Source organism: Rhynchophorus ferrugineus, unplaced genomic scaffold (genome assembly GCF_030347505.1).
Source record: "Rhynchophorus ferrugineus isolate W39M unplaced genomic scaffold, kcgeb_rfMv2 rfM1, whole genome shotgun sequence".
Lineage (NCBI taxonomy): Eukaryota > Metazoa > Arthropoda > Insecta > Coleoptera > Curculionidae > Rhynchophorus > Rhynchophorus ferrugineus.
This window is the reverse complement of record NW_027472580.1, coordinates 59233654-59259576: the sequence shown is the minus strand read 5'-3', so window position 1 is coordinate 59259576 and position 25923 is coordinate 59233654. Positions and strand designations below refer to the sequence as shown.

Sequence of the window (25923 nt, the reverse complement as noted above, 5' to 3'; positions counted from 1 at the left end):
TCTCAATTCCTTAAAGAAGTAGCTGAGGAAAGAAGTCCTTTTTAATAAGCCATAGCTTTGTTTTCCTCTTTCACTCTGTCCCAATCAGGCTGCACTAGGCTATCTACCCTATAACTGAGTAAAGATCTTTATTATATAGAATATATGTTTAAAAAAAATTACCACTTGCTATAGCGTCTTTGGCGAGGTCGTCAGTCAATTCAATCTCAGATATGCTCTTGTGGCTGGGGATCCAAACGAATATGATGTTGTTTCGTCCAGATATAACTTGTACAATTCAAGGATCTCCACCACTAGCGGATATAAGGAAAACACATCATCGACAGCTTGAGGCAAGTTTCGCGAGAAATAGCAAATAAGCCATGTTTTAGCATGGCTACTAAATTATATTATTAGGTTTAGGGCTTCCTTTATTGTGAATATTTCAGCTGTAAGTACAGTGGAAAAGAGAAGGCAGGCTATAGAGTTCATTTTGGGACCTATCATGTATTGCAGCGCCTATTTCTATAGAGGATTTGGAGCCATCTGAATAAACTATCTCAAAATTCGGGTACTCTGACAAGATTTGAAGGCGTGAGTAATCTCTGAATAATCTCTGAAATGCTAAGAAACTCAAATTTTGCTTAATGTAAGCCCCTAATGTCCAATCTATTTTGATGATTGGTTCATTCGGGTTTAGCAGCTCATAACACACCACTCTTTGCCGATCTCACCATCTGCACAGTAAAATTGTATGGCCATGATTATTCAACTCCAATATCGATGAGTATCTCCTGAACTAACCCATGAGTTTTAGATTGTCGTAGTTATTCTAATTTTCATGGCCAGATACAATAGGTCACATAGCTCTCTTCCCTTTTCTCACCATTCACTCCTCTACTCTTCCATTTGTCTGGAAGCATTAATACCGTAATATTGACAGGTCATTTTCAGGTAATTCGTGTGGTAGCCATTTTCGATGCATATAACTATTTGTAAACAGTTAAATCATCAACTTTATTTATATCGAAATAATTACTTTTGAATTGTTGAAATCATAATTGACAATTGTGATATGAAGTAATGACTTCACCTTAAAATCAAACAATAGAAATAATGAATGTTGAAAATGAAATATTTAGAATTCCATTAACTGAAATCTACCTATAGTAAATAATACTATGATACTAAATAAAAAATTGTTATTTTATGTAGAAAAGCATCAAAACCATTAACCATTAACCATTAACCATTAACATTTGGGTTAGGTTTTTTTTTAAAGTTTATATAGATTTTGTGTCAACGTATTTCTGGTATTTGAAACAGTTCTTAAATTCGATTTCTGGAAAGACTTTTCTAATCGACGGAGCTAAATGAGGCAAATAGCAATAGACAGTGGTGAAGTTATTTGAATTAAGTTTTTGATGCACAATGAAACAAAGCTATGTGAGAAGGCGCATTACATTGATGAAAAATCAAGATCACAACTTAATTAATTATTAATCAATTTATCCAATAATAGTTTTAAGTAGAGGATGTATAGTACTAAAAGTTATTCTTCTTGATAGTTTAGTTCAGTTGAAAGGATTCATAATAAATTGCATTTTATATTTTCTCTACTCTGCAACTTACACCATTCATAACTTTCAATGTAACACTATAGCCAAATAACTGTTGAAAAAGCGAAAAACTATTAAAAAAATTTAATTGAAATTTTTAAATTATTTTTATCAATCAAGTTAAAAGTCGAAATACGCTTATGGCTTTACAATTTGATACATATACATTAAGTAGCATATAATCCCTAAAAAACATTATTGGTATAGAGTAGTTTCAGAAATTTCGGAAGAAATATAATATACAAGAGACATAACAATATTATAGACGTTTTAAACAGTTACTTACTTGTTAAACAGTATATAATTCTGATTTCATAAATAACCGTTCTCCATCTCTATTGCTTTCTCTAGTTTTAGGAGTATTAGTATACTCGTCTCTTCATGTATCTCTTAATAATAGGTTATTAGCTACATCAACACACAAAATTTTGGAAAGAAAAACTAAAAATTTGAAAATAAAAAATATTACTGTTATATTGAAATGCTTTTGAATGAATTTTTTAAGTTATTTATTAAAATTTAATTTTTTGAAAATCAAATCCTCAACGGTTCCTCATAAAGATTCAGCTGCAATTCCTGCAAAGTCCTCACAAATAAATTGTTTTTCAAAAAGGTCTTCCCATGAAACACACATTGGACCTAAATCGGGATTCATCGTGGGCAGTAGTATATCACCAATTCATCACATCTTATAACGTTTAGAAAATAGCGATTGTCAAAACATCCTGAACCATCCTGTAATTTTAATATCTTAAGTAAATAAGGTAAAACAATAATTCATATAACAATATGTTTTTAACGATATATAAAATACGTAGGGTTTTCAGTCTTTTATTATGCTTTTTATTATTTGGATTTAAAAAATTCATAGACCGTATTACATTGAAACGCCGCTGCGTTGGGGGGTTAAAACGGAGGGTTGCACCAGTCAACTCGCATTACTGCGATTGCCTCTGTCTCTTTTAAGGGCGGCTGTAACTTGACACCGCCTTGTATCGCAGCAGGAGAACAGGACGCGTGCTTAGCCTCCCACATGTACTGATCCAAGGCATTTTGATGTTAAGGCGTTATATGGGCTGAGACTCTTAACGATTCTGACAACACCGAATGTGTGGCATCACATTGGTTACCCATATTTCATGTTTTATTACTTTCTAAAAAACATCAAAAAAACAACTGTAATTATTTACTTGTAACAATAATAGCATATGAGCTCAATTCATTAAATATTAAATTAACTAGACCGTAATATTGAATATGAGATACGTTAAATATTGATTTTTCACTTCTGATCAATTGCTTCAGTGACTAAAGAATGTTTTTTTTTGCTAAGTGTAGTAATTGCAACGAAACACAATGTCAATATATCAGGTCGTTGAATACTAAGTTCACCTAAAATAATGTATTTGTAACATTATTTTTAACAATAGAACAAACAAATTGTAGTTTTTTAATGCTGAACTTTTCACGAGCAAACTGCGTGGACAATGTGTTCATTCATTCGTTAGCAATAAGAATAAAATACTCTAAAAATGTTAAAGGGATTTGGTGTATAGTTTCATCACTATGGAAGATTATATGGTCTATTAGAAACTCAGAAATGAGGAGAGATTATAATGCTATTCTATTATTTTCTACTAAATTTCTGAAAAACACTTTAGGAGTTTCTCTTGAAACGAAATCTATTTCTTGCCAATGGTTCAACTGCAACTGCTTCATCGTTGTCCGATTTTTGGGTCAGTAATAACCCACAAGACGGTTCAAGATTATTACTGCAGCCTTTTGGTCCAAATTAATTATAATTAATTGGTAATATGATTATGATATGATTATGATGGGTATTTATAAAATATCGGTTTATAACAACAAAATATTTTTTTCATCAAAACAATGTTTGGGCGCATTTTGTTTAAAAAATATTTTATATAATTAAATTTTATAATTTGCCAGATTTAGCTTTCTTTCTGACTTATGATTCTTATCAGTCTTCAAAAATTAATAAAGTCCGAGTCAAAATATGTGGTATCACCTGCTTGCAGAAGGTAAAGTACCATCCATAGTACATCCATTTTTTTGTTTTTTTGGACAATCACAATTATAAACATAATTTTACGACCATGCTGCAGCAAGATTCGAAACCGCGACTATCGCAATTGACCACAGCGTCAACTAAGTCGGCTCATCCAATTTTAATGAACAGTATTTGAAAACACGATTTTATTTGCATTTATTATGAAAACATTACAACGATAAATACATATTTCGTGGAAATCTATAAGTAAAGGTATTTTCAACTGCTAAAATATTTGGGTATCAAAGTGAGTAGAAACATCGAGTTAAAAACTCTTTAAGGATATTCCTTGGCAACATCATCATTAAAACCAATCAATTCAATATTTTTTCGGTTTAATAGTTACCCTTCTGTCAAATCGATTATTACTATTATTCAAGGGGTAAAGGCGGAGAACAATGTAGGGGTTGTATGATCAGCGGTAGCAGGTTGAAGGGTGGTAACGTACAAAGGGTAACATCTGTTGCGGTTTGTTCGACAAATGATAATTGCGGTACGCCATAACTTGGGCCTCGGGCTGAAAAAATGCTTTTTGATGATGCAGAAAATCTATTGATACTGTTGGGGATTTCGTCAGATTAACTGCTGGACATCAGGGTAAATATTTCAGTTCATATTTTGTCTAACATAAATAATAAACTCCTAGGGGAGGTATATTTTTCAAAATTTTAATGACCCTGCGGGATATCTAATGTTCCTAAGTGTTGGTGACACCCTTTATAACAAATACTGTTCGATACTACAATAAGAAACATAATATAAGAGAATAAAAATAAGAAAATATTGGATTAGTATTCAAGACTTCTATCTGCGTTCGGCTTTGAAAAGATACTTTAATAATTTTATGGCGCCTCGGTAGTGTATCTCCGTTTTATCTGCCATTTTCTTCCTCGTTATTTCTTATAGATATCATATATAATTTAATTTTTACATATATTATTACTGCTTAGTAGTATTTGGTTATTTTATATGAATGTATAATACCTTACATTGAAAGACAAAAACACCAAGTTCAGACATGAAGACCATTTGAATTATTAAGTGATATTGAATGTGTTTGGAATATTATTATATTATTTTATGACAGAATACATAATAAAACAGCTTGGAAATTTGATTTTATGCAGGAATTTGGTGAATATGTAACATATTTAAATACTAGATCACTCTAATGGTATGTGAATATTTCTCCTTCAAACGCTCTGAAATTATTTTATATACTATAATTTTCTGCTACTGTGGTCAAAATATAACAAATTCTATTTATGGCTAGGCGTCTTTTGCGAAGAACAAATTCGTCTCAAGAGGTCGGAGTTATGGATTATGATAATTGTTTGGGCTTTCTCCAACAGTATTGGTATCGCCTGATTTTTTGATTAAAATTTTAATTCACGTCAGTTTCAATCATCTTATTTACCTGGTTTAGTTTCCTGGAACTGTCAGATATTTCCTAAACTGAAAAACATCGGTTTGTATCCATTAAGGCATTAAAATCGAATCGAAGGGGCTATAAGAATCTTTCAAAGGCTATAATAGAAATCGATTGTAACAACTTTTTTAAAGGTTTTAAAAAACATTTTACACTGCAAATTGCTTTAAAGAAACAAATATATTTATATATTTATATAGAACCAAAAATACATTTATATATATTTAGAATAGCTGATTGGAATACGAATGAGCTGTTACAATATGTCTATGAATCAGAAATACTTTTGGTTCAAAAAATAGACATTTGTCTAATGTAATCTGAACACATAAAAATGGAAGGTTACCAGTTGTACCATATTTATTATCCACCTAAACAATATATTTTGTGTTAAATAAAATGTTAAATAGTATGATAACTTTATATAAGAAACATGCGACATGCCAATGCAATATAGTTGTTTGCAATATACTACCCATCTAGATATGTACTGTAAAAAGTGGACTACCTCGTGTCCTTTCAGAAGTTTAGAACTTTAGGAAGTTAAGCCAAATGTGTAGTCATATCAATCTAACGGCCAATATGTCGCAGATATGAACATAATACCAGATCTCGATGACTTACAATCTATCCCTTTTACTATCATTTATATACAAATGGACTGGAATGAATTCAGGATGAATGCGGAACAAAATATTAACTTGAATATTGCGCTGAAAATAATTAAACAACTGTATATGGAAGCAGGATTGTTTACGATAATGTTATAAAGAACACCATGGCATAATGTGGCAATACTAAAAAAAAACAAAATATCACGAATAGAATTCCCAAGAAAGATTAGAAAACTATTATTAACAAAGAGTAAATTGATCATATTAATTCGACAATTGATCAGGTATATCATATTATGGATGTAATTGAGAATACTTTTAAGATAATGGAACCCAGACATTGATGAGATAAAAATTCTTTGTTCAGCTATATTTGAGAAAGTGGCCCAACCCTTTGATAAAATATGACAGGAGGGCCTCGCATAGAAGTTAACAAACAAATTACCATATCTTCTAGGATGATCTCCAAATTGGCCACTTGTCAGTCGGTAGGTTTAATGCCGAGAACCGTGGTTCGAATCCTATATTAAACAGTAGGTCCTGTCCAGATAAGCTAGCTGGTAAACAGTAGATTCTAAAATATAACAAAAAGCAAATTACCTAGCCTACATTTATAATCGCGATTTCAAAATATATGATGACGAATATTCAAGGGTGTACCCCTCAAGGTAGTGTCCTTGGACTAATGCTGTATTTACTCTATACTAAAAATGTTCCTAAATATGAAGGAGTAACCAAAATCGTTCATCGCAGTGCTGTTAACGTCCCTTGGTATATTAGAAATAACAATTTGCGATAACTTAAAATCGTAGAAGTACTACAACTGGTCGGCAACTGTGGACTTATCCAGAAAATGACGAGATAAAAATTCTTTGTACTAATATAGTTAAATTGTATAGAGAAATATTGAATCAGAAATATTATTTATATGAAAAACTCTATTTTATAAGTATATGTTGTGTAAGTGTGTATGTGGACTGCACCATTAGAGTACACCTATCAAGCACGTATTAAGTTTGGGTTTGAAATCTTAAATATGGACTCTAAGGATAATATAAAAGAAAAATTAACAGAGAGTTGCAGTTAATAATTAGGTTAATAATATGTAGGCAATTCGGTTAGTTTTTAGAAAGTTTCTAGAAAAACAGATTTATACCGCATATTTTATAGATTGAAACAAGAAAGGGCTGCTAAGTATTTTAAGAATAACGCCTCTTTGGTAATTTATTTTTAAATTTATTAGTTGTTATTGTTACTGGTTGTTTAGTACTTTTCCTAATTTATCGCCTACAAATACTTAAGATTAGTAATACAAAATGTGTCGTCCTCTTAGGCAATGAAGTGGCATCATATACTCAGGTTACAAATTTGATTCGAATATAACATGAGGCCCACAGACTATATATTTCCCAAAAATATTATTTCGTAGCCGCAAATGTACCGCAAATAGAGCATCCCAACGAGACTATTGTCTGTCTTACCAATTCTATTCCGAGCGCGTCCAGCGGCAGTGAAAAAATTACAAAAACGGACAGCACAAGACAATGTCCATTAAACGACGGTAATTCGACACCAGAAACGAACGTTCGGGGAGCACGCGAGATGGCCACGGCCCACGTGACCTCCCTCCCGCCGCAGTGCCCCGTACAAATCAAATTTCGGCCCACCGGCGCCCGCTTGATTTCTTTTTTGACGTTCGCGGCATTCCGTCCGCGTGACGTTTTATATTGTTGGAGAGGGCGGCTTAGGAAACCATTCGATTACGTCGCGTCAATGTCCGATTGGCCGCGTCTTGCGGGAGTCCAGTCGACGATTTTGAAATTGGTATTGGGATTCGGATACGATATGACCCCTTTTAACGGTTGCTTGGCTTTATTGGACGTCGATGCGAGACAGGCGGACGCCTGATTCCAAATATTGAGTGAAACCGGGGAAATTTTGACGTGGCCGGCCTGGACGAATCGTGAAGGATAAGAGATTGAAATTTGATTCGACGGAGAATTTATACTATAAAAAGTAAAATTGTTTCATTGCAATAACAGTGGCTATTGATATAAAATGTAATAGCACTTATCCGATATAATGGGTTAGGAAAAAGGTAATTTTTGTTTTACAACGCGAAATGACTATTACTATAACAAACACTAGGGGGCATGATCCAAGCCCCAATCTTTCAAAATGTTTACTGAGTGACACAATCATGTTTCATTATCACAAAATGTATATAGTCTAATAATATCATAATTAAAGATCAATCATGTTCATTTTCTAATAGTCTGTTTCACTCATTATTAGTTGAACGTAATAATGTTGCCAGTTTAGTACAGCTCATGATGAACAATCATGTTAATCACTTGCATCTCGCAAACATCAAACAAACATCTCGCACGTGTGTTACTTTTCATAATCCGTAATCATTCTAAAATAGCTTGATTACACCTCGTTTCAATAGTGATGCACAAACGAAAGCTTGGTGTGGTCTGATTTTTCTATTTTCATTTTCTGTCCTGCGTTTCTTTTGGTGCCCTATCTTAGGTAAATCTGTTCACTTAAGCATTCATACTCATAAATGCTACACAATTTGGGATGAGTGTGTCCTGTACTTTTCTTTGCTACAATATGATTTCATTGCATAAATACTATTTATTTTATACAAAGATAGGCAGCATAAATCATAACTTGAAAAGCATGTTGTTGACTAAATATTAGTCAGATGGCACAAGTCTGTTGAATATATCGGAATTAACGCGGAAGAACATCAAATGCTAAAGCTAATGCTTCAAGAATGGCTTCTGATATTTTTACTCTAGGAATATTCATCTTGTCAGTCGGAATGTGTAGCTGTCGATACGATTGCTTATCAGAACACTCACTACTATATTTATGGAAGGAATTTGTATGAGAAAAGAAAAGACCGGTTGAATAAAAACTTGTTTATTTCATGTGTTAAATACTACATGTGTTGACGGGAGGATGGACAGGATATTAGGTTAGGTTAAAGAAGGACGGAAGCTTTATGAAAGGGGTACTGTTACAAGGGGTAGAGAAAAGAGCGTGAGACGTTTTTTTTCTTGTTCCAGAATGACCACCTACTACCAAATGGTTTTTTGCTGATGTCGCCTTAGGTTCGAAATAGTAGAGTGTTTTGCGGGAGACCCTGGGTTACGACTGGGATTGACGTAGTTGGTTGTCTACCGAGGTTTGTGGATAGGTTGGGATTTTTTTAATTATTTAATTAATATATTTTTACTAGTCGTTTCCGTCTAACCTACAATTTGTCTTTATGATAACTTAAAACTAGATATATAACTAGGAGGACCCTTCGGTCCTAACTCAGTCTCTGGTGAAATAATGTTTATACATGTCACTGCTGTATTTTTTAATATATGCACCTCACTACACAACACTACACAAGATCAGATAGTTTGATTCTTTTGAGTCTGTGTCCTGTTCTGGTGATATCCAAAAGCTGCAATATTTCGATATTCTCATTAGAATGGAGTCTTTCCTCATACGCCCTTGCAATTCTCTTGATTTCTTAACTGACTTGTATCTGAAGGTCTCGATGTAGGTAATCAGTCCTATAGTTTTGGGTGCGCCCACAATACCTCTCAGGACTTTGTTCTGAAATTTTTTTATTTTATTTATGCTACCCTTTGCAGAACATCCCCATAATTGAACTCCGTATGTCCATATGGGTTTCAATATTTGCTTATATAATAGCAATTTATTATGTACTGACAATTGTGAAGGTTGGGATTTGATCAAGATGTTGTCATGTTCTAAGGCGCCTAGTGAGAAACTTACACTGAGCATTTTCGCGAAATTCTTCACGAACTGATTCGAGGTCGAGCGAGAGACCTCGTCGTGGTAGTCTTTTATAGTCGGGAACCGTATAGTACCAATCTACCAGCGTTGCTAACTTTTGAGCTTAATGTAGACTTAATGTGTCACCCAGTAGAACTTGTAACTCAATTTTATTGGCGATTGTTCAAGATGCGACTGATCACTTAAATCAGCAATTAGAAAACGTTAGTAATTACAACACTGCGTAACAACAGAAATGTTAAAATATCTATTTGTTAACCTAATATTCATTTGTTCATGACAATAATCATCGTTAAAATATCTTTGTGATATTTTTTGCTTTTGGGACTGTATTTTATGTTATAGTTTTTAAAAATATTACAGCATTTATGAAATGAGTATTGAGGTGAAAAAAGGTTTATATTTAGATGCCAGGAAAATGTGCAGAAAACGTACGATTTTTGCTCATATAGGTTACAAAATGTGTACAGTAATTCCGTGAAAGGAACTGAAGAAAAAAATCCATCTATAACATTTGCTATTCCTATTGAGCCTAGGGAGAACATTACATTGAGCATATTTGCGAAAATCTTCACGAACGGTATGACTGATTCGATGTGTGGTCCTCCAATGAATATAAAAAAACTGTGAAATATAAGATTGCTTCATCTGCTATTGGCTCTATTCCAGATACTAGGCCTTACTCTTTTCTCGAAAATTATAATAAGTGCAAACCAAAACCTCACAGCAGAAAAACACAAAAATTATCCACATTGGTTGATTTTGGTTTTGATGTAAAATATGTTTAGCCGCAGTAACTGTGCGGAATTGAGTAATCTTATTTCAAGCGTAGGGTTGCCGATGGATAAATCTAAATCTCTCTGATCTAGCCGTACAGAGAAAACATGATTTATGAAAATAAATGTTTTTATGAAGCTGACATTTGCTTGTTCTCCCATTGACATTCTCCCTTATACTGAAAATACTTAGAATATAATTATGAGTGAATACTGTTTGATCGAAATATTTCATCCGAATTCGTAATATTGGTGAATAAGTGGTTAGGTTGCTTATCTAGTTATTGTTGACTATTTACATGAAGCGTCAAATATGAAGCAGAGTAATTTACTTGCTATTATCAAAAATCTGGTTACAATTTTGAAACTTTGAAACAAATCTCTTTAAAAGTAAGCGGTTTCAGACGTAATCTATTCTATTAAAGTCCTATTTAATTCAACAAGAATTTTTTTTACAATACAATGATAATAATTCTAAAAAAGGCAATCATATAGTTCATAAATATAAATGTTCACTTTGGAAGCTCATTTAGACAGTTTATAAGTATAATTAAAAAGAAAACATTCAAAGAAAATATGTTCTGTTTTAAAAGTTATAATTATATTATATATTAAATCTTTAATACTTAATTTTGGTTGAACAACTGTTTAAAATACAAAACTAGATCTATAAAACAGTATATTGTATCAATTTTTCTTCACATATTTAGTTATAAAACATTGTTGCAACAAGATAAATGGATTAATAAATTATGTTAATATCTCTGCAAATAAAATTATAGCTATGGCAATAGTAATAAAGTAAATGAAAATTAATTTTAAATTTTTATACTGCCTTTAACTTTGACAATAGGTAAAAAAAACTCTTGTACTAAGTTTTAAATATATATTCAAATACTTAACGTAAAATAAAAAAGAAGAAATTTAATTGAAGTGTACGCTGAAACAACTTTTTTCTTATAAATTCAACTAAGTTGATGAAGCGTTTACGTAAAATCGTCTAAGCTCCATTAAACTCTAGTATAAATATTTTAACATGGAAAAACAGCTTGACGAAATATATAAAATTCGTTTTGCATTACAGCATGTTTACGCGAGGATTTAAGTAAAAGAGCAGCAGCATAAACACTTTTCGTCTAAAAATGTTCAAAATTAAGTAATGTACCCCGTTAAGGACCTTTCCCCTCTTCTAAAAGCCAGCGGACGATTTATATTAACAGGATAAAACATGCTAAGAGTCTACGGCCGACAGCAAGACACAGATTAGAGCCAATTTACGTTAGTCGGCACGACAAACACGTTAAGTCCCGTTAAGAGAGCACTTTTATCGTTAAACGGTCATGTTGATGCGCGTAACTTCGTTAAAACCCTTCCGATGCTAAGATGACGACTCTAAAACGTCGCTACGGCTTTCTGGGGCGGCGTACCGTGCCCTCTCCGCTTCGGCCCGCTAAAAAGTGGTAAATTCCATTAGGCCGACGAAAAATGACGTCTGCTCGTCGAGCTCTTAATATGCGCGAGCGGTTTTGTTTAAGTTTTATTAAGTCTTCGCGTTCAACGAGGATTTAAAATATATCAACTAAGTGGGTGCTTCGCTCATGAAATTTGTGAAAACCTATGCGTTTTACCAATTTTAGTCTCCTTTTTACCATCTAGGGCTTATCTGGACTGGACATACTGCTTAATTTGACCGAAATTTAATCGATTGACGAATGACCTACTTAAAGATCATCCTCTAAGACATCGGGTCTCACCCAGCTTCGTTACCCGCATGACTGATATAATTTTCTTCGTCGAATTTTACACTCTTACCATTTGGATAATTACAAACTAATATACGACGCCCTGTCTCCTTGACCAGTGCATCAACCAAGTCAGCAAAGAAAATTTAAAACGGTCGTTGTAAGTGGTAGTAGGGAGTGACCGTCCCGTGATCGAAATTCGACCACAATAAGTCTTATAATGTTTCTGTCATAATAGAGCAAAAGGTATAATTTAAAGATGACATGGAACGAAAACTTGTTTTTACAATATTTTCCATATAACATAAACATGTATTTGATATACAGAATTTATTAAAATAATAAATGATGAATGAAGTGTATTAAAACATATTAAGATATATGCAAACTATCTCAAGAACTAACACTCACTAACATTTTAAATGACTTTTAACTAAATCTATTTCATCTATGTAAATTATGTAGCTGGTTACATTTCATTATTACTATTCATTATATTTATGTAATTATGTGCAATATAATTGCAATATATACACCAGGCTTATTAAAACAAAATTTTTAAATAAATGTTGTTATTGTTATTTGCAATTGTCCCACTTTACGATCTCAACCTTCCAGATAACTCATCTTAAATTTGCCTTCTATGGCTTTCGTCTTTCCACTGTTTTCCAATTTGGCTTTCAAATTTCTGATCGATTGTTTAAAACTACGCATAGGTAATCTAACTTTATTTACTTGAACAGTGAATGAAGGGTATATTTAGATGAAGATAACGAAAACAAGCTCATATTTACATTAATTGAAATCCATTAACATTGTTGCTGACTGCCTTACAATTTGTTTTACAATGTTTTACAAGTAGATATTTATCTATGAGCATCCACTAGCATTAACATAGTCTCCACATTAAATGCCTTCACGGTGATGGCAACTGTTATGGTAATATATCTAGTAGCAGATGAAGTTTTTAATATTAAAACACTCGCTAATTACTGCAATGAGAATTTACCTTCAAGATGATAATCTAGTCCTTAGCCTTAGCTTTTTTATTTATAAAGGACTTTGCAATCGTAGCCCTTCAATGAATGTTAGCTTTGTGAAGCTCCGTTCGGGCCCATACAGAAGAATTTGCAAAATAATTCGAAAGAGCTCGATTTTAGTGTTAATTGTAAGTCTCTTCCACCGTACCATTTTAGAGCAGCGAAAGCTACTGCAGCTTCTCCAATGCGGTTATTACTTTACGTATAGATAATCTTCTCCTGAATTACTGATACCAAATAATGGAACACTGCAGCTTATTATAACTGGGTGCTGCTGAAATTTACAATAGCAGGTTATTTTTAATTTCCTCTAACTTACCTATTTTCAGGTACCAGAAACTTGTTGAAAATAATAACCATAAGATATTTTTCAATTTCAATCACAGAGTTTCACAACTCAACGTTCAATAGTTTTTCAGCAAATCCTAAAACTATCAAATATATTTATCTACACGAATAACCAGAATATCATTTTCCTTCCAGATAATTAGAGATTTTAGTTCATATTGCTATGGTCTATAACATATTAAATACATTTAGATAATTACTTTTTATTTATTTACAAATAATTAATTACTTTACCATTAATTACAATTAATTACAAATAATTTATTTTATTTACAATTAATTGAAAAGTCCCCAGCTTACCAGAGTAAAGCATTCTTTTGAGATTTGAGATCAGGAAATAGTCGTCGGAGGCCAGATCTGGATAATACCGTGGATGAGGAAGCAACTTCATGCCCAATTCATGGATTTTTCGACATCATGAAATGTGACACGGTGTATTTTTTTGGTGAAGCAGCACTTCCTTTTTCTTCAAATACGGCCGTTTTTCGCCGATTTCTTCCTTCAAACAGTCCAATAACGCTATTTAATAGTCGCTGTTGATGGTCTTTCCTTTTCCAAGGTGTCAATGAAAATTATTCCATGCGCACCCCAAAATATAGACGCCATAATCTTGCCAGCCGACTGTTGCGTTTTCCACGCTTTGGAGCGGTTTCATCGTGTGCTGTCCACTCGGATAACTGTCGATTGGACTTCGAAGTGAAATGATGGAGCCATGTGTCATGTATTGTCACATATTGATGCAAAAAATCGGGTTTATTACGCTTGATCATCTTCAAACACTGATCCGAATCATCAACTCGTTGTTGTTTTTGGTCAAAAGTGAGCTCGCGCGGCACCCACTTTGCACAGAGCTATCTCATACCCAAATTTTCGTGAGTGATATGATGTACACGTTCAGTTAATATCTTTAGAGTGTCTGCTATTTTAGTCAATTTCAATTTACGGCGATTCAAAATTATTTAGTGGATTTCTTTAATGTTTTCGTCGGTAAGAACTTCATTTGGGCGTCCACTGCGTTCATCGTCTTCGGTGCTCATTTCACCACATCTAGACTTAGCATACCAATCCTTGATGGTTGATTTTTCTGGGGCAGTGTCCGAAAACTAGGCATCAAGCCTAGTTTTTGCTTCAACTGTATTTCTTCCCTCCAAAAAACTATTTTTTATCACCTTTTCCTTTTTATCCTTTTTTTTTCACAATAACAAAATTTACTTTACTCAAAACGCTATAATTCACAAACTAATGATCCGGTAGCTGCCATTTGTATGCACGCATCTTTTGGGGGTTAGGGCTAACTAAAAAACATATGGATTTAATTCTAGTAGCCCCATCTATGTGTCAGGCCGGGGACTTTTCAATTGACATGTTATATAGAACTGAAACAAATTGATGGAAAAGTAAGTAATTTTAATTATAAAATTTTAATATCTAATTTATCAATTTTAAGTGAAAATATTTATTATCAAAAGTGAATCAAACTAATTTTTAAGATTAAAACAAGTACAATGCTATGACATAGTACGTTGCAGACTCTCACCCCATCGTCCCCATGGACCCAGACTTCGAACTTCGAACTCCGTCCTCTCGACGACTAATGAGATTCCGACGACGACAAAGAAAAAAATGGAGAACGAAATACAATTAAGAGCCTCTTATTGTCTGGTTTATGTTCGGCGCTATGAAGTACGGATATTTAGCTAAAATAATAAACAAAGAGGAACACGCGGTGCTGTTGTCCAATTAGTATGACGGTTTAAAGTGTTTCGTCATGAACATCACGACCCTTTTCTGAAGTCCTCGTCTCTCGATTCGAGACCGAAGGGCCCACTCGAACGAAACCGTTGGTGTTTGAATTCGGAATTGTTGCTGGGGCAACAACACTGATGTTACTTTAGTTTTCTTCTCCAATTGGAATCTATATATATATATATATATATATATATATATATATATATATATATTCCTCCTCATATTGATGATTTTAGTTATATAATTGATTATTTTACGTTGTTTATTAATCTACAACTGTGACTGTAATTTCGAGGGGGTAATAAATTTTTAATAGATGGACATAAACTTATATTGCATTGTATACTCTGAAATAAGAAGACCGTTACACATTCTATAATGCCATGTTTGATTTTTTGATATATATTTAAATACTTTAAATTTGTAAATTTACTGCAGAATCCCAGAATCAACAACCATATTTTGAATATATTTTGCAAAATTGATTGAAGAAAGCTATGCATATTTAATAACAGGATCTTATATTTGCAATCCAATTTGAATTAATGTATTAGTACATAAATATTACGTATTTCCTGTAGTTTTACATTAAATTTGACCTTAGTTAAGCATTTGAAATTGACCATTTCTAAATCAACAGAAATTAAATTTGTTTTTTTGATGGATTTTTTTTAACGTTATATATTAGGTGATTGCATGTATTATGATTTTAATTTTATTTTAAAAAGACGTTTATTAACGATGGTTTTCTACAATTTCCTCTCATGTTTCTGAAAATATGGTGACACTTGTCGAAAGAATGCTGTTTTTTATTCAACGATCCAACAATCAATCAATTTTCATGTTTCTTCGACATTTTAAAACCGTGTGCCAGTCAAGTCATTCCGTATGGGTCTTAACAAACAGTAGTCAGAATGTACTATGTCTGGTGAGTATACGTTTCTACGTATGGCCGAGAGTTTTCATGCAATGGATGATTCGTCTGTAAGGTCTATAACATCCGAGGCGTGTGTAACTCACTATTAACTTACCGTGTCCTTTTTTGCCACGGTGTGTAATTTAATTTATTAAATTAACATTAGTAGATATCTATAGGAATAAACTGTTGATCACGGTGCGTCTAGTTGTTTCCACTATCTATGGAGTAAGACTTTATGACCATAAAATTCCGTTACGGTGTCGATCTGAACACTCATGGCTTTTTGAGCTTACCTTCTTGTTTTTGCCTAGCAAGCAATAAAAGTCTGATGTTGAACCGGTTCGAAATTTCATGTTGAGTGAATTGGTGTGGTAACTTAATACTTTAACGCATAGAAACGTCTGGAAACGGATAATTAATCACCTGCTAAACTGGATTTTGGTCCAGTTAGTTTTGCAATTAATTGTCCTCACAGTTTTTGGTCATCCAGGTCGCCGTTTATCACTGACACCAAAATAACCGCTTTTAAATAGTTGAACCAGTCTCACCATAAGACTGTTAAAAATTCAATTTTGAGGTTTGGAGAATTGTTATTTTATGTGGAGAAATACCAAAGCCATCGAATTTAACAGCTAGGTTAGGTTTTTTAACAGTTGATTACATTGGTAGTGTACATTTTCACCAATTTACCATGGCTGATCAAAAATAATTGCTCAAATATGACAAGTTCATCTTGTAAATAAATGATAATTATTTCTGTAACATGTATCTACTTATGATTAAACTATTATTGATATCATTGAGTATGATTAAGTGTCTTGTTTTCTTCTCGTAAAGATATTCAACAGATATTTTGTTTCTTTATTATTTTAACATTGCCCATTTGTTAAATGTCTGTATATTTAATATATGATGTTCGTAATACTTCTCATAATTTATTAATAAATTATTATGTCCAAGTAGTAAATAAAAGTAGGCGACTATTCTCCCTTAATGAAAGTGTCATGTCCAAAGAAACTCTTTTTAGTCCCTTCTTCTTATTGAAATTTATAATGAACAAAAGTTGGTGATGTAATATTCAAATCAGAAAAACCATTATTTAAGGAGTTTTTTAAGAATAATAAACAATTTTCAATATTCAAATGTTGAGCTAAAGAGAAAATCTACAACCTATTATAGAGTTGAAAAAATAGTACGAGACTATACAGATTGTCTCCTTTGTAATCAGTTCAGTTTTATTCTTCGATATTGTCTATTTAATCGCATCACTAACCAAATCATAGTTTTTTGAAAAAGTACGGAAGTTCATGGCTTAAATTTCTAGATACTAGTATAAGGTATCACTAGAGCTTTATTGTAATTAGCCAAATTATTAGCCAAATCGTCAATAAGGAACTTTATTTTCAAGAGGTTGGTTTTTCCCTTACGATCACTCTTTTCCTCCTTACACCACCACCCTATTAACTCCCCATTAACCTGATCCAGCTCCATTAGAGTTCTGATTGTGATCATTGTGTTTAACCAAGAAATCAAGGAGTTTAAGGCCATCACAAAAGTACTAGTAAAGTTTAACTACTGTTTCGAGGACTGTAACAGGTCAATTGAAATGTCCCGGGCCTGACACATAGATGGCGCTACTAAAATTGAATCCATACGTTTTTTAGTTAGCCTTAAGCCTCAAAAGATGCGTGTATAAATTTGACAGCTGTCGGATCATTAGTTTGTGAATTATAGTATTTTGAGTGAAGCAACTTTAGCTAATTGAGTGAGAAAAATTGATAAAAAGGAATTTCGCGTGTTTATAAAATATTGCTTTTTGAAGGGAAACTGACTGACTGACTTGACACTGCGCCAGGAAAATCGAACATCAAGGATCATCATTGATATGCTAAGTTTAGACGTGGTGAAATGAGCACCGAAGACGGTGAACGTACTGGACGCCCATAACAGGTTGTTACCGACGAAAACATTTTAAAATTCCACAAAATGATTTTGAATGACCGTAAATTGAAATTGAATAAAATAGCAGACACTTCAAAGAACGTGTACATTATATTATTCACGAATAATTGGGTATGCTCTTTGAGAAAGCTCTGTGCAAGGTGGGTGCCAAGCGAGCTCACTTTTTACCAAAAACAAAGACGAATTGATGATTCGGAGCAGTGTTTGAAGATGATCAAGCGTAATAAGCCCTAATTTTTGCGTCGATATGTGACAATGGTTGAAACATGGCTCCATCGTTTCACTCCGAAGGCCAATCGACAGTCATCCGAGTGGACTGCACACGATGAAACCGCTCCAAAGCGTGGGAAAACGCAACAGTCGGCTGGCAAGGTTATGGTGTCTGTATTTTGAGATGCGCATGGAATAATTTTCATTGACTATCTTGAAAAAGGAAGGACCATCAACAGCGACTATTACATAGCGTTAATGGACCGTTTGAAGGACGAAATCGCCGAACGACGCCCGCATTTGAAGAAAAAAAGTGCTGCTTCACCAAGATAATGCACCGTGTCACAAGTCAGTGAAAACGATGACAAAAATCCATGAACTGGGCTTCCAAGTGCTTCCTCATCCACCGTATTCTCCAGATCTGGCCCCCAGTGACTATTCAGATCTCAAAAAAAATGCTGGGAACTGAGGCCTATTTTGAGGCAAGGGACCAATCGTACTACAAAAAAGGTATCAAACATTTGGAAGGTCGCTATAATCAGTGTATTACCCTTGAAGGGAATTATGTTGAATAAGAAAAACTGACTTCGCCAAAAATATGTATTTAACTATGGTAGGCCGGGGACTTTTTAATTGACCTATTAAAAGAGGTTCGAATTGTATCCAAATGGGGAAACAATTAGAAATAAAACATAGTATTGAATTTTCCTTATTCAGTATACTTTCGAATTAAATTTTACCTTCCCGTCTAATTTGATAAGATATTAGACATATTGCACTGATATAATGTATTCAAACACTAAATATTTAAGCGTTAATTTCAATCGCCTTACATTCGATCCATTCATACCGACACACACATTTAAACAGGAGCAGGGCGAGACTCGCGCTCCAAAAACAAATAACTTATTAACAGCAACCAAAACGAATTATTCTTCTAAGCAAGTTATAAATTCGACAAATTGGACCGGCGCAATCGAATTAGCCATAAAACTTTCGAGCGTAGATCCTACCCCACCTTCGTACCACCGCCGCTCCCTTCGTTCCTCACCGCACCGCCGCCGTCCTTTTCCGTACTCGAAAACTGGATAATTGAATAAATACACCACGGCTAATTCACGAAACAAAATACAACGTACGACGCGAAATTCGATTTGAAACTCAGAATCGCAATTATCATTAAGGTATCAGGTTACTGGGAGTGTGTGGGGACGTGGGGGAGTAGGTCGTTTCCAGCTAGTTTCCCATGCCACTTGCGTGTCACTTTACATGTGCGGGCGGCCTCCGTTGCCCTCGTCGACGTTAGACTCGTCCCTTGGGGATCCTTGTCGATTGATTTATATATAATTTGAAAACTAGTGAAACATTGGTTAGCTCAGGATTGAATAATGAAAAACTCAAATATAAATAATATTATACGTTTAAAAAAACCTTAATATCCTTAATTTGTCATGGATAACAATATTTTGATCATCTATATTTATTTAACTCTGTTGACTGTTAAATTGGATAGTTTTAACATTTCTCTACATAAACAGTTTTTCATTTAATAAAATCGGGTTACTTGATGTATACAGCTGATAGTCATGGAACTCTCATTACTTCATCTCACACTTTTAGAAACCTATAGTGCTACAGCTAATCATATTCCAATTGTTGCTCTAGACTCCATGATTTAAGTCAAGATTTTGATGTCAGTATCACAAAAAAAAACACAGTGTGGAGGACCAAAACAATTCAAACACAATGAATTGCAATCCTTCAATAATGAAACTCAAACTCAAAGAACTTTCAGACAGTTTAGTAGCTAAGGAGTCATGTGTTCCCAGACATTCATTTGACATCAGAAAGATCCAAAAGAAGGGAAATGGCTATCGCACGAATTGCCAATTGAATAGTTTAAACATCGCGGTTTCATTGCAATTTACACTGGTGACATTATCAAGGGCAAAAAATCATGGGTTAGTCCAAGACGCTATAACAAGCTATATTGCAATATGCGCTGCCAAAACTAAACGAAACTCTTATTGCAAATTTTTGCCAATGTTAATTAATGAGAAGCATCCAGCGTACTTACCAGATTTATTGTCTTCCGATTACTATTTGTTCAGGTGGATGCAGCAGGCAAAGGTGGCTATTAAAAGCCATGCGTTGAAATGTTATAGAAATGCAAAAATTTCAAACCACATCTTTTTTTTTAACACAAGAAATAGTAAAAAATTATGGAAAATATTTTGTTTAATATATATTTGTCTTAGTAAATTAAAAAATATCAGAATACATCAAATTACCTTGTTTATTACTATCAAATTACATTATGAATACTAGATACGAGACTAACAACTTGATGATTTACTGTAATATTTTAAATATAAACTTGTAGTAAAGAACAGTGATAAAAAAATTGCAAGATTTTTGAATCAAAACAAAAACAAGTTATTAATTTTTTTAGTTTCAGATTTTTAAGCCGTTCAATTAGATTTCTGGAATGAGGTTCTTTCATTAATTATCAATCGACAGTGTCCTTAGTGATAGTTATGGAGTGATATGAGTCAGATCTTTAATAGAAAAGCGACCAATGTTCTTTGGTGGCGAATACTATCATGAGAAACTCAAAAGAATTTGAGCAATATTTGCTACCTCTTAAGATTAAGAAAGAATAGCTTCATGTAAACGATGCATAACAATAAAATATTTGTGTTTGTTATTTTTGGTCACAATATACATATAGTAAATACATATCACACTGTATATGTATCACATATAGTAATATTATAACAGCACAATATCAGAGTTTATTTTAATGGCTTAGTTTAGCCGAGATTGTATATGTACTAATAATTTAGTTTAATATTGAATAGTAGTCTAATATTAATCATTCAGTATTTTTGCGACTATTTCATTAAATTATATACATCTATTTATGGGAATAAATTTCTACTGTATGCCTTTATTGTTTCAGGTCTGGTTTCAAAATAGACGTGCCAAATGGAGAAAAGCTGAAAGACTGAAAGAAGAACAAAGGAAGCGCGAAGGCATTGATCTCAAAAGAGACGGTGAAACCAAAGAAGAAAAAGTACGTACGCATTTACGACATGGAAAATAACCGTTTCTCACAATATGATGGGTTTTAGGTAGAAGACTGTCAAACGACTAGTTCGCCGGAAATTACACCAGATGAAGAAGTAGCTCGCGAAAGAGAATGTTCGAGTCGGAGTTCGATGGATAGGGACAGCCCCGAACAAAGTAGAAGAGTTACCGAAGCCGATAGGTCTACTCCGCCGTCATCCCATAGCAGTCCAGCACCATCGGCTACGTCCGAACCTCCGAAATCAATACAAGCTTCAACATTTTCCCATATGTTTCCGTTTGGTGATAGGTAAGTTACATTGAATTTTTTAAATACTTTTAGAAGAAATACAAGTATTTTTTTTGTAAAAAGTTGCGTTATTTACACCAAAGGTTTTTCTACTATATTTTATGCTAGTGTTTTATATTATATTACAAGTATAATGTTTGTGAAACAGTATTGAAGGGTTTATTTTATAGTTTGGAAATGATTGATGGAAACCAACATTTATTTGACAATTTCTATTTTTTGCAACCTTTTGGCTTCCGTTTAATTCACTCTTATATATAATGAAAAATCTATATTTTATCCATATCCAAATTTATTACATTTTAATAAAAGTCGCTTAATTATTTTCATTGGAAATCATTAATATTCTTAGTGACTAAAAATTTTAAGTTAAATAAATAAAATATTTTTAATTAATACGTAATTTTTTAAAAGTATATGTTATAGTTCATTACTTGTAAGAATTCAAACATTGATAGAACAAAACAGGGCAAAACAATTCTATTATTCTCCTTGCTATGTGAAAATTACCGTAGAAATCATCAAGGTGCGTTAAATAATTAGGGTACATCTATCGTTTAAATTCCTTTAAATACATGGCGGCTATTCATAGCCAAGGTGATATAATAACACACTTTATCCGAAGTATGTGTTGAATTCTTTAATTATTCAAATATGTCTGGGCGCTTTCGACTCTCTAATCGACAAATGAACTCACTTACGGATCTAGGAATATAATATACGTTTATTGTTTGTTCACTTAGGATTAAATATTTTATTAATGAAGTATCTTAAAACCATAATAATTTGGTAATCTACTATAGATTTTAGCTACTTTTTACAATAGTTTTAAATTACATGGATGTATGTTTATGTCACAAATGTGATAATAAATAACTAATAAATTAGTAGGAAATGCATAATTAATTAAGGCACAATGTTTCCTATTGTGTAAAATTAAAAAATTATCAATTACAACGGTCTGCAACAAAAAAACTTTTTGAGTATTTTTAACTGATTTCAAGAAAACAATTTAATCTTAATGGAAAGAAATGGTGACTTATTGGAAAACTACAGGCAAAAACTGTCAAACAAATCCTATTTCAATATAAACGAAACCCTTATTTCTAAACACTTCGCTTATCACATCTCATTGCTAGATTAAACATATAGTATATTCAATGTTTTTTATACATTCGTCATCAAGATGTTTAATGTATTGCTTGCCGCAATTTGTAAATTCGTTTTAGAATCAGACACTGTTTTCCTTCTCATTTTATTCTAGTTAAAAGGAGACACAATAATATCTGATTAGTTCGAATACGTAAACGAATGATACGTCAAGGTCGTCCGGTTGTCAGGCGTAGGCAAAATTCTTGAAAGCAATAGTGTTAATATGTTATAACTCCAACTTATAAACTATTGTGGCTGTAGTGTAATTAACTATAGTTTTTAGATATACTATAATTATATTTTATATCAATTTATTTTTTGATCAATTATTTTATTTAGATTAGAATTTTGTTGTATGTGACAGCCAAACTGAACTAAAACTCAGAGTTGATGCGGCAACATTGCGACGTTTTGACGTCACAAATTAAAATGACGTATGTATAAATAACTTTGAACAGACAATACCATTTTTTTTCGAATAATTAGGGTCGTATTAGTATATGTGTTGTATGGTGTATACAACACATATACATTTCTTCCTCATATATTCTTATTGACTTGTCTCACATTTTTTATCATCACCACCTCTTCAATCATATCTATTCTACAGACTCCATACAGATACTTTTAGATTTAACTATTGAAGTTCATAATAACGCTGATTTTTTTATATCTTAGACGACCACTAAATTGAACTGAACTCTCTCTTCTACACCAGTGAGCCAAGATACTTGTATATTTTTAATTTAATCTATTTGGTTTATATTGGAGATTCAGTGGTCATATCTTCTAAACTTGGGTTGAACAAACTTAATCGATTTAGGCATTTAGTATTACCAATATAAATGTAATGTGTTAAAGCTAACTAACATTAATAAATAAATGATTGAACTGAACATCAAGCTGAAACATTCCGATTGAGAAAGAAGATTGATATTACAAGGTATCAGGAAAAAATTATCATTACCTTTAGTACTAACATTAACATTAAAGCTAAATATCCGATGCCCATAAAGTATCCTACATATTTGATGAGGTAAGAAGACATGATGATATTATAATAATCGAGTGTTATAATTTGAAACAACGAATCGCAATAAAATGGTTACCCTTATCAATATAATATGGTTTTCGGTGAAAAAATAACAATATTCTAACATATACAATCTATAATAATATATCTATAAACAGTGATAAAAGTTATAAATGATGAAAGGACATCTGCAATACATTGCAATTTACGCATTTGTCAAGGACAAAAAGTCATGGATTAGTCCAAAACACTATAACAAGCTATATTGTGTTATGCACTGCCAACTGACTGAAACTCTTACTGAAAATGTTTGTCAATGTTAATTGAGTAAATTGAACGACCTATTGTTGCAAAAAAGCTCAGCGGTATGAGAAGTTCTGTCGCATCCAGCGTATTCATCAGATTTATCGTCTTCTGATTACTATTTATTCAGGTCGATGCAGCAGGCAAAAGTGGCTGTTAATAGACATGCATTGAAATGCTCATAAATGCAAAAAACTCAAACCACATCTTTTTTTCAACACAAGAAATCGTAAAAAATTATGGAAAATATTTTGCGTAATATGGTATCAATTGTTGTCAATAATTAAAAAAATAGCAGAATACATAAAATTATTTAATAATAGATGCGACACTAAAAATTATTAATAAAAAACATATTAAATATAAACTTGTAACAATGTGTTGTGATAAAAAATTGTAAGACTTTTGAAACAAAATAAAAACGAGTTATTTATTTTTTTAGTTTTAGTTTTAGTCTTTTAAGCCGTTAAATTCGATTTCTGAAATGGGGTTCTTTTACCAATTAATTATAAATCTTTTAAACTTATACATGGTAGTATGAGCAGCTATTATACTCTCTATTATCAAATAACATATTACGTAGGTTTTCGGTGAAAAATTAACAATATTTTACAATAAATAGTTATAAATGATGAAATGACATCTGCAATAACAATAGTGTAATTGATACGATCGAATTCAATCATTTTTATTGTGTATACGGAGAAAATAGATTGAAATGAAACGAACATTTATTAATCAAAGCACTATAAAAGTAATTTAGAATCTGTTCAATCGTAAATAATATTACAGTAGTATGTTTATTCATAGCTTTTCTTTGGGAACGATAGAAAATGTCAAGCCCAGTACATTATTCTATTAAAAATGTTAATGGATATATAGTCAGACAACAAAAGCGATGTGTAAAGGCTTATATTAAGTTTTACTGGATTATTAATGGGTCTATAAAGTTAAACTAAAGATATCGTGTCGTAAATTTTGCTTTATTAGCGTTAAGTGCGTTTTTAACCTTCGTTTTCGTTTAAGTGCGTTTATTGTTTGCACGAATTGTTGCTTTAATTTTATTTGCCGGAGTTATTAGATAAATAATGTTTATCGGTTTAATAGTGGCTGATTTTTTAATGCTATAGCTTCGTCCATAAGTAAATTGACGTTGTATGTGATTGGAGCTTTCAAATTCCTCGGATAGAGATCGATTATTTAGGCTTAAATCTTATATTGACTATAAAGTTCTTTAAAATTCTATAAAAACTATAATAATAGGTGTTGAGCATAATCGGTAAAATCTAAAAAATAGTTTTCAATAATTGATTTATAATTAAATTATTTTAGCTCTATGTAACCCGCAATGCCACTTATAAAATATGTTTTATATTATCTTTTTTATATATATTTTAAAGTCTCCTTTTACTAACTAGTGGTTTATCTGGACTGGACCTAACATATGTTTAACGTGTGCTCCGAACCACGGTCCTCCACATTAAACCTACCGACTGGCAAGTGACCAACTTTAGAAATAATCTCAGAAGACATCCGGTCTTACCCAGCCTGGTTACTTGCGTGACTGGGATCATTTTCCTGATCGGATTTTACACTCTTGCCTAGCACATTAACACATATTAAACAGTCACAACAATATATTTAGAACCATGCCCCAGCAGGAGCCGGACCCGTGATTATCGCAACAATAGGAAGACCGTCCTGTCATCTTTACCACTGCGCCACCAAGCAAGATATATATAACTAAAATAATTTAGGGAGCATATTTTT

At 32.6% G+C, this 25923-nt stretch overlaps 1 protein-coding gene across 2 annotated transcripts in view; it reads left to right on the top strand.

Moving 5' to 3' along the window:
• Positions 1-25923, top strand: part of Drgx (Dorsal root ganglia homeobox) — a 130825-nt gene that overhangs the window by 41568 nt on the left and 63334 nt on the right. For both annotated transcript variants that reach the window (XM_076408734.1, XM_076408727.1), the window contains exons 5-6: positions 21249-21362; positions 21421-21665. In XM_076408734.1, the coding sequence (XP_076264849.1) occupies positions 21249-21362; positions 21421-21665 (359 nt within the window). The remainder of the gene's footprint in view (positions 1-21248; positions 21363-21420; positions 21666-25923) is intronic.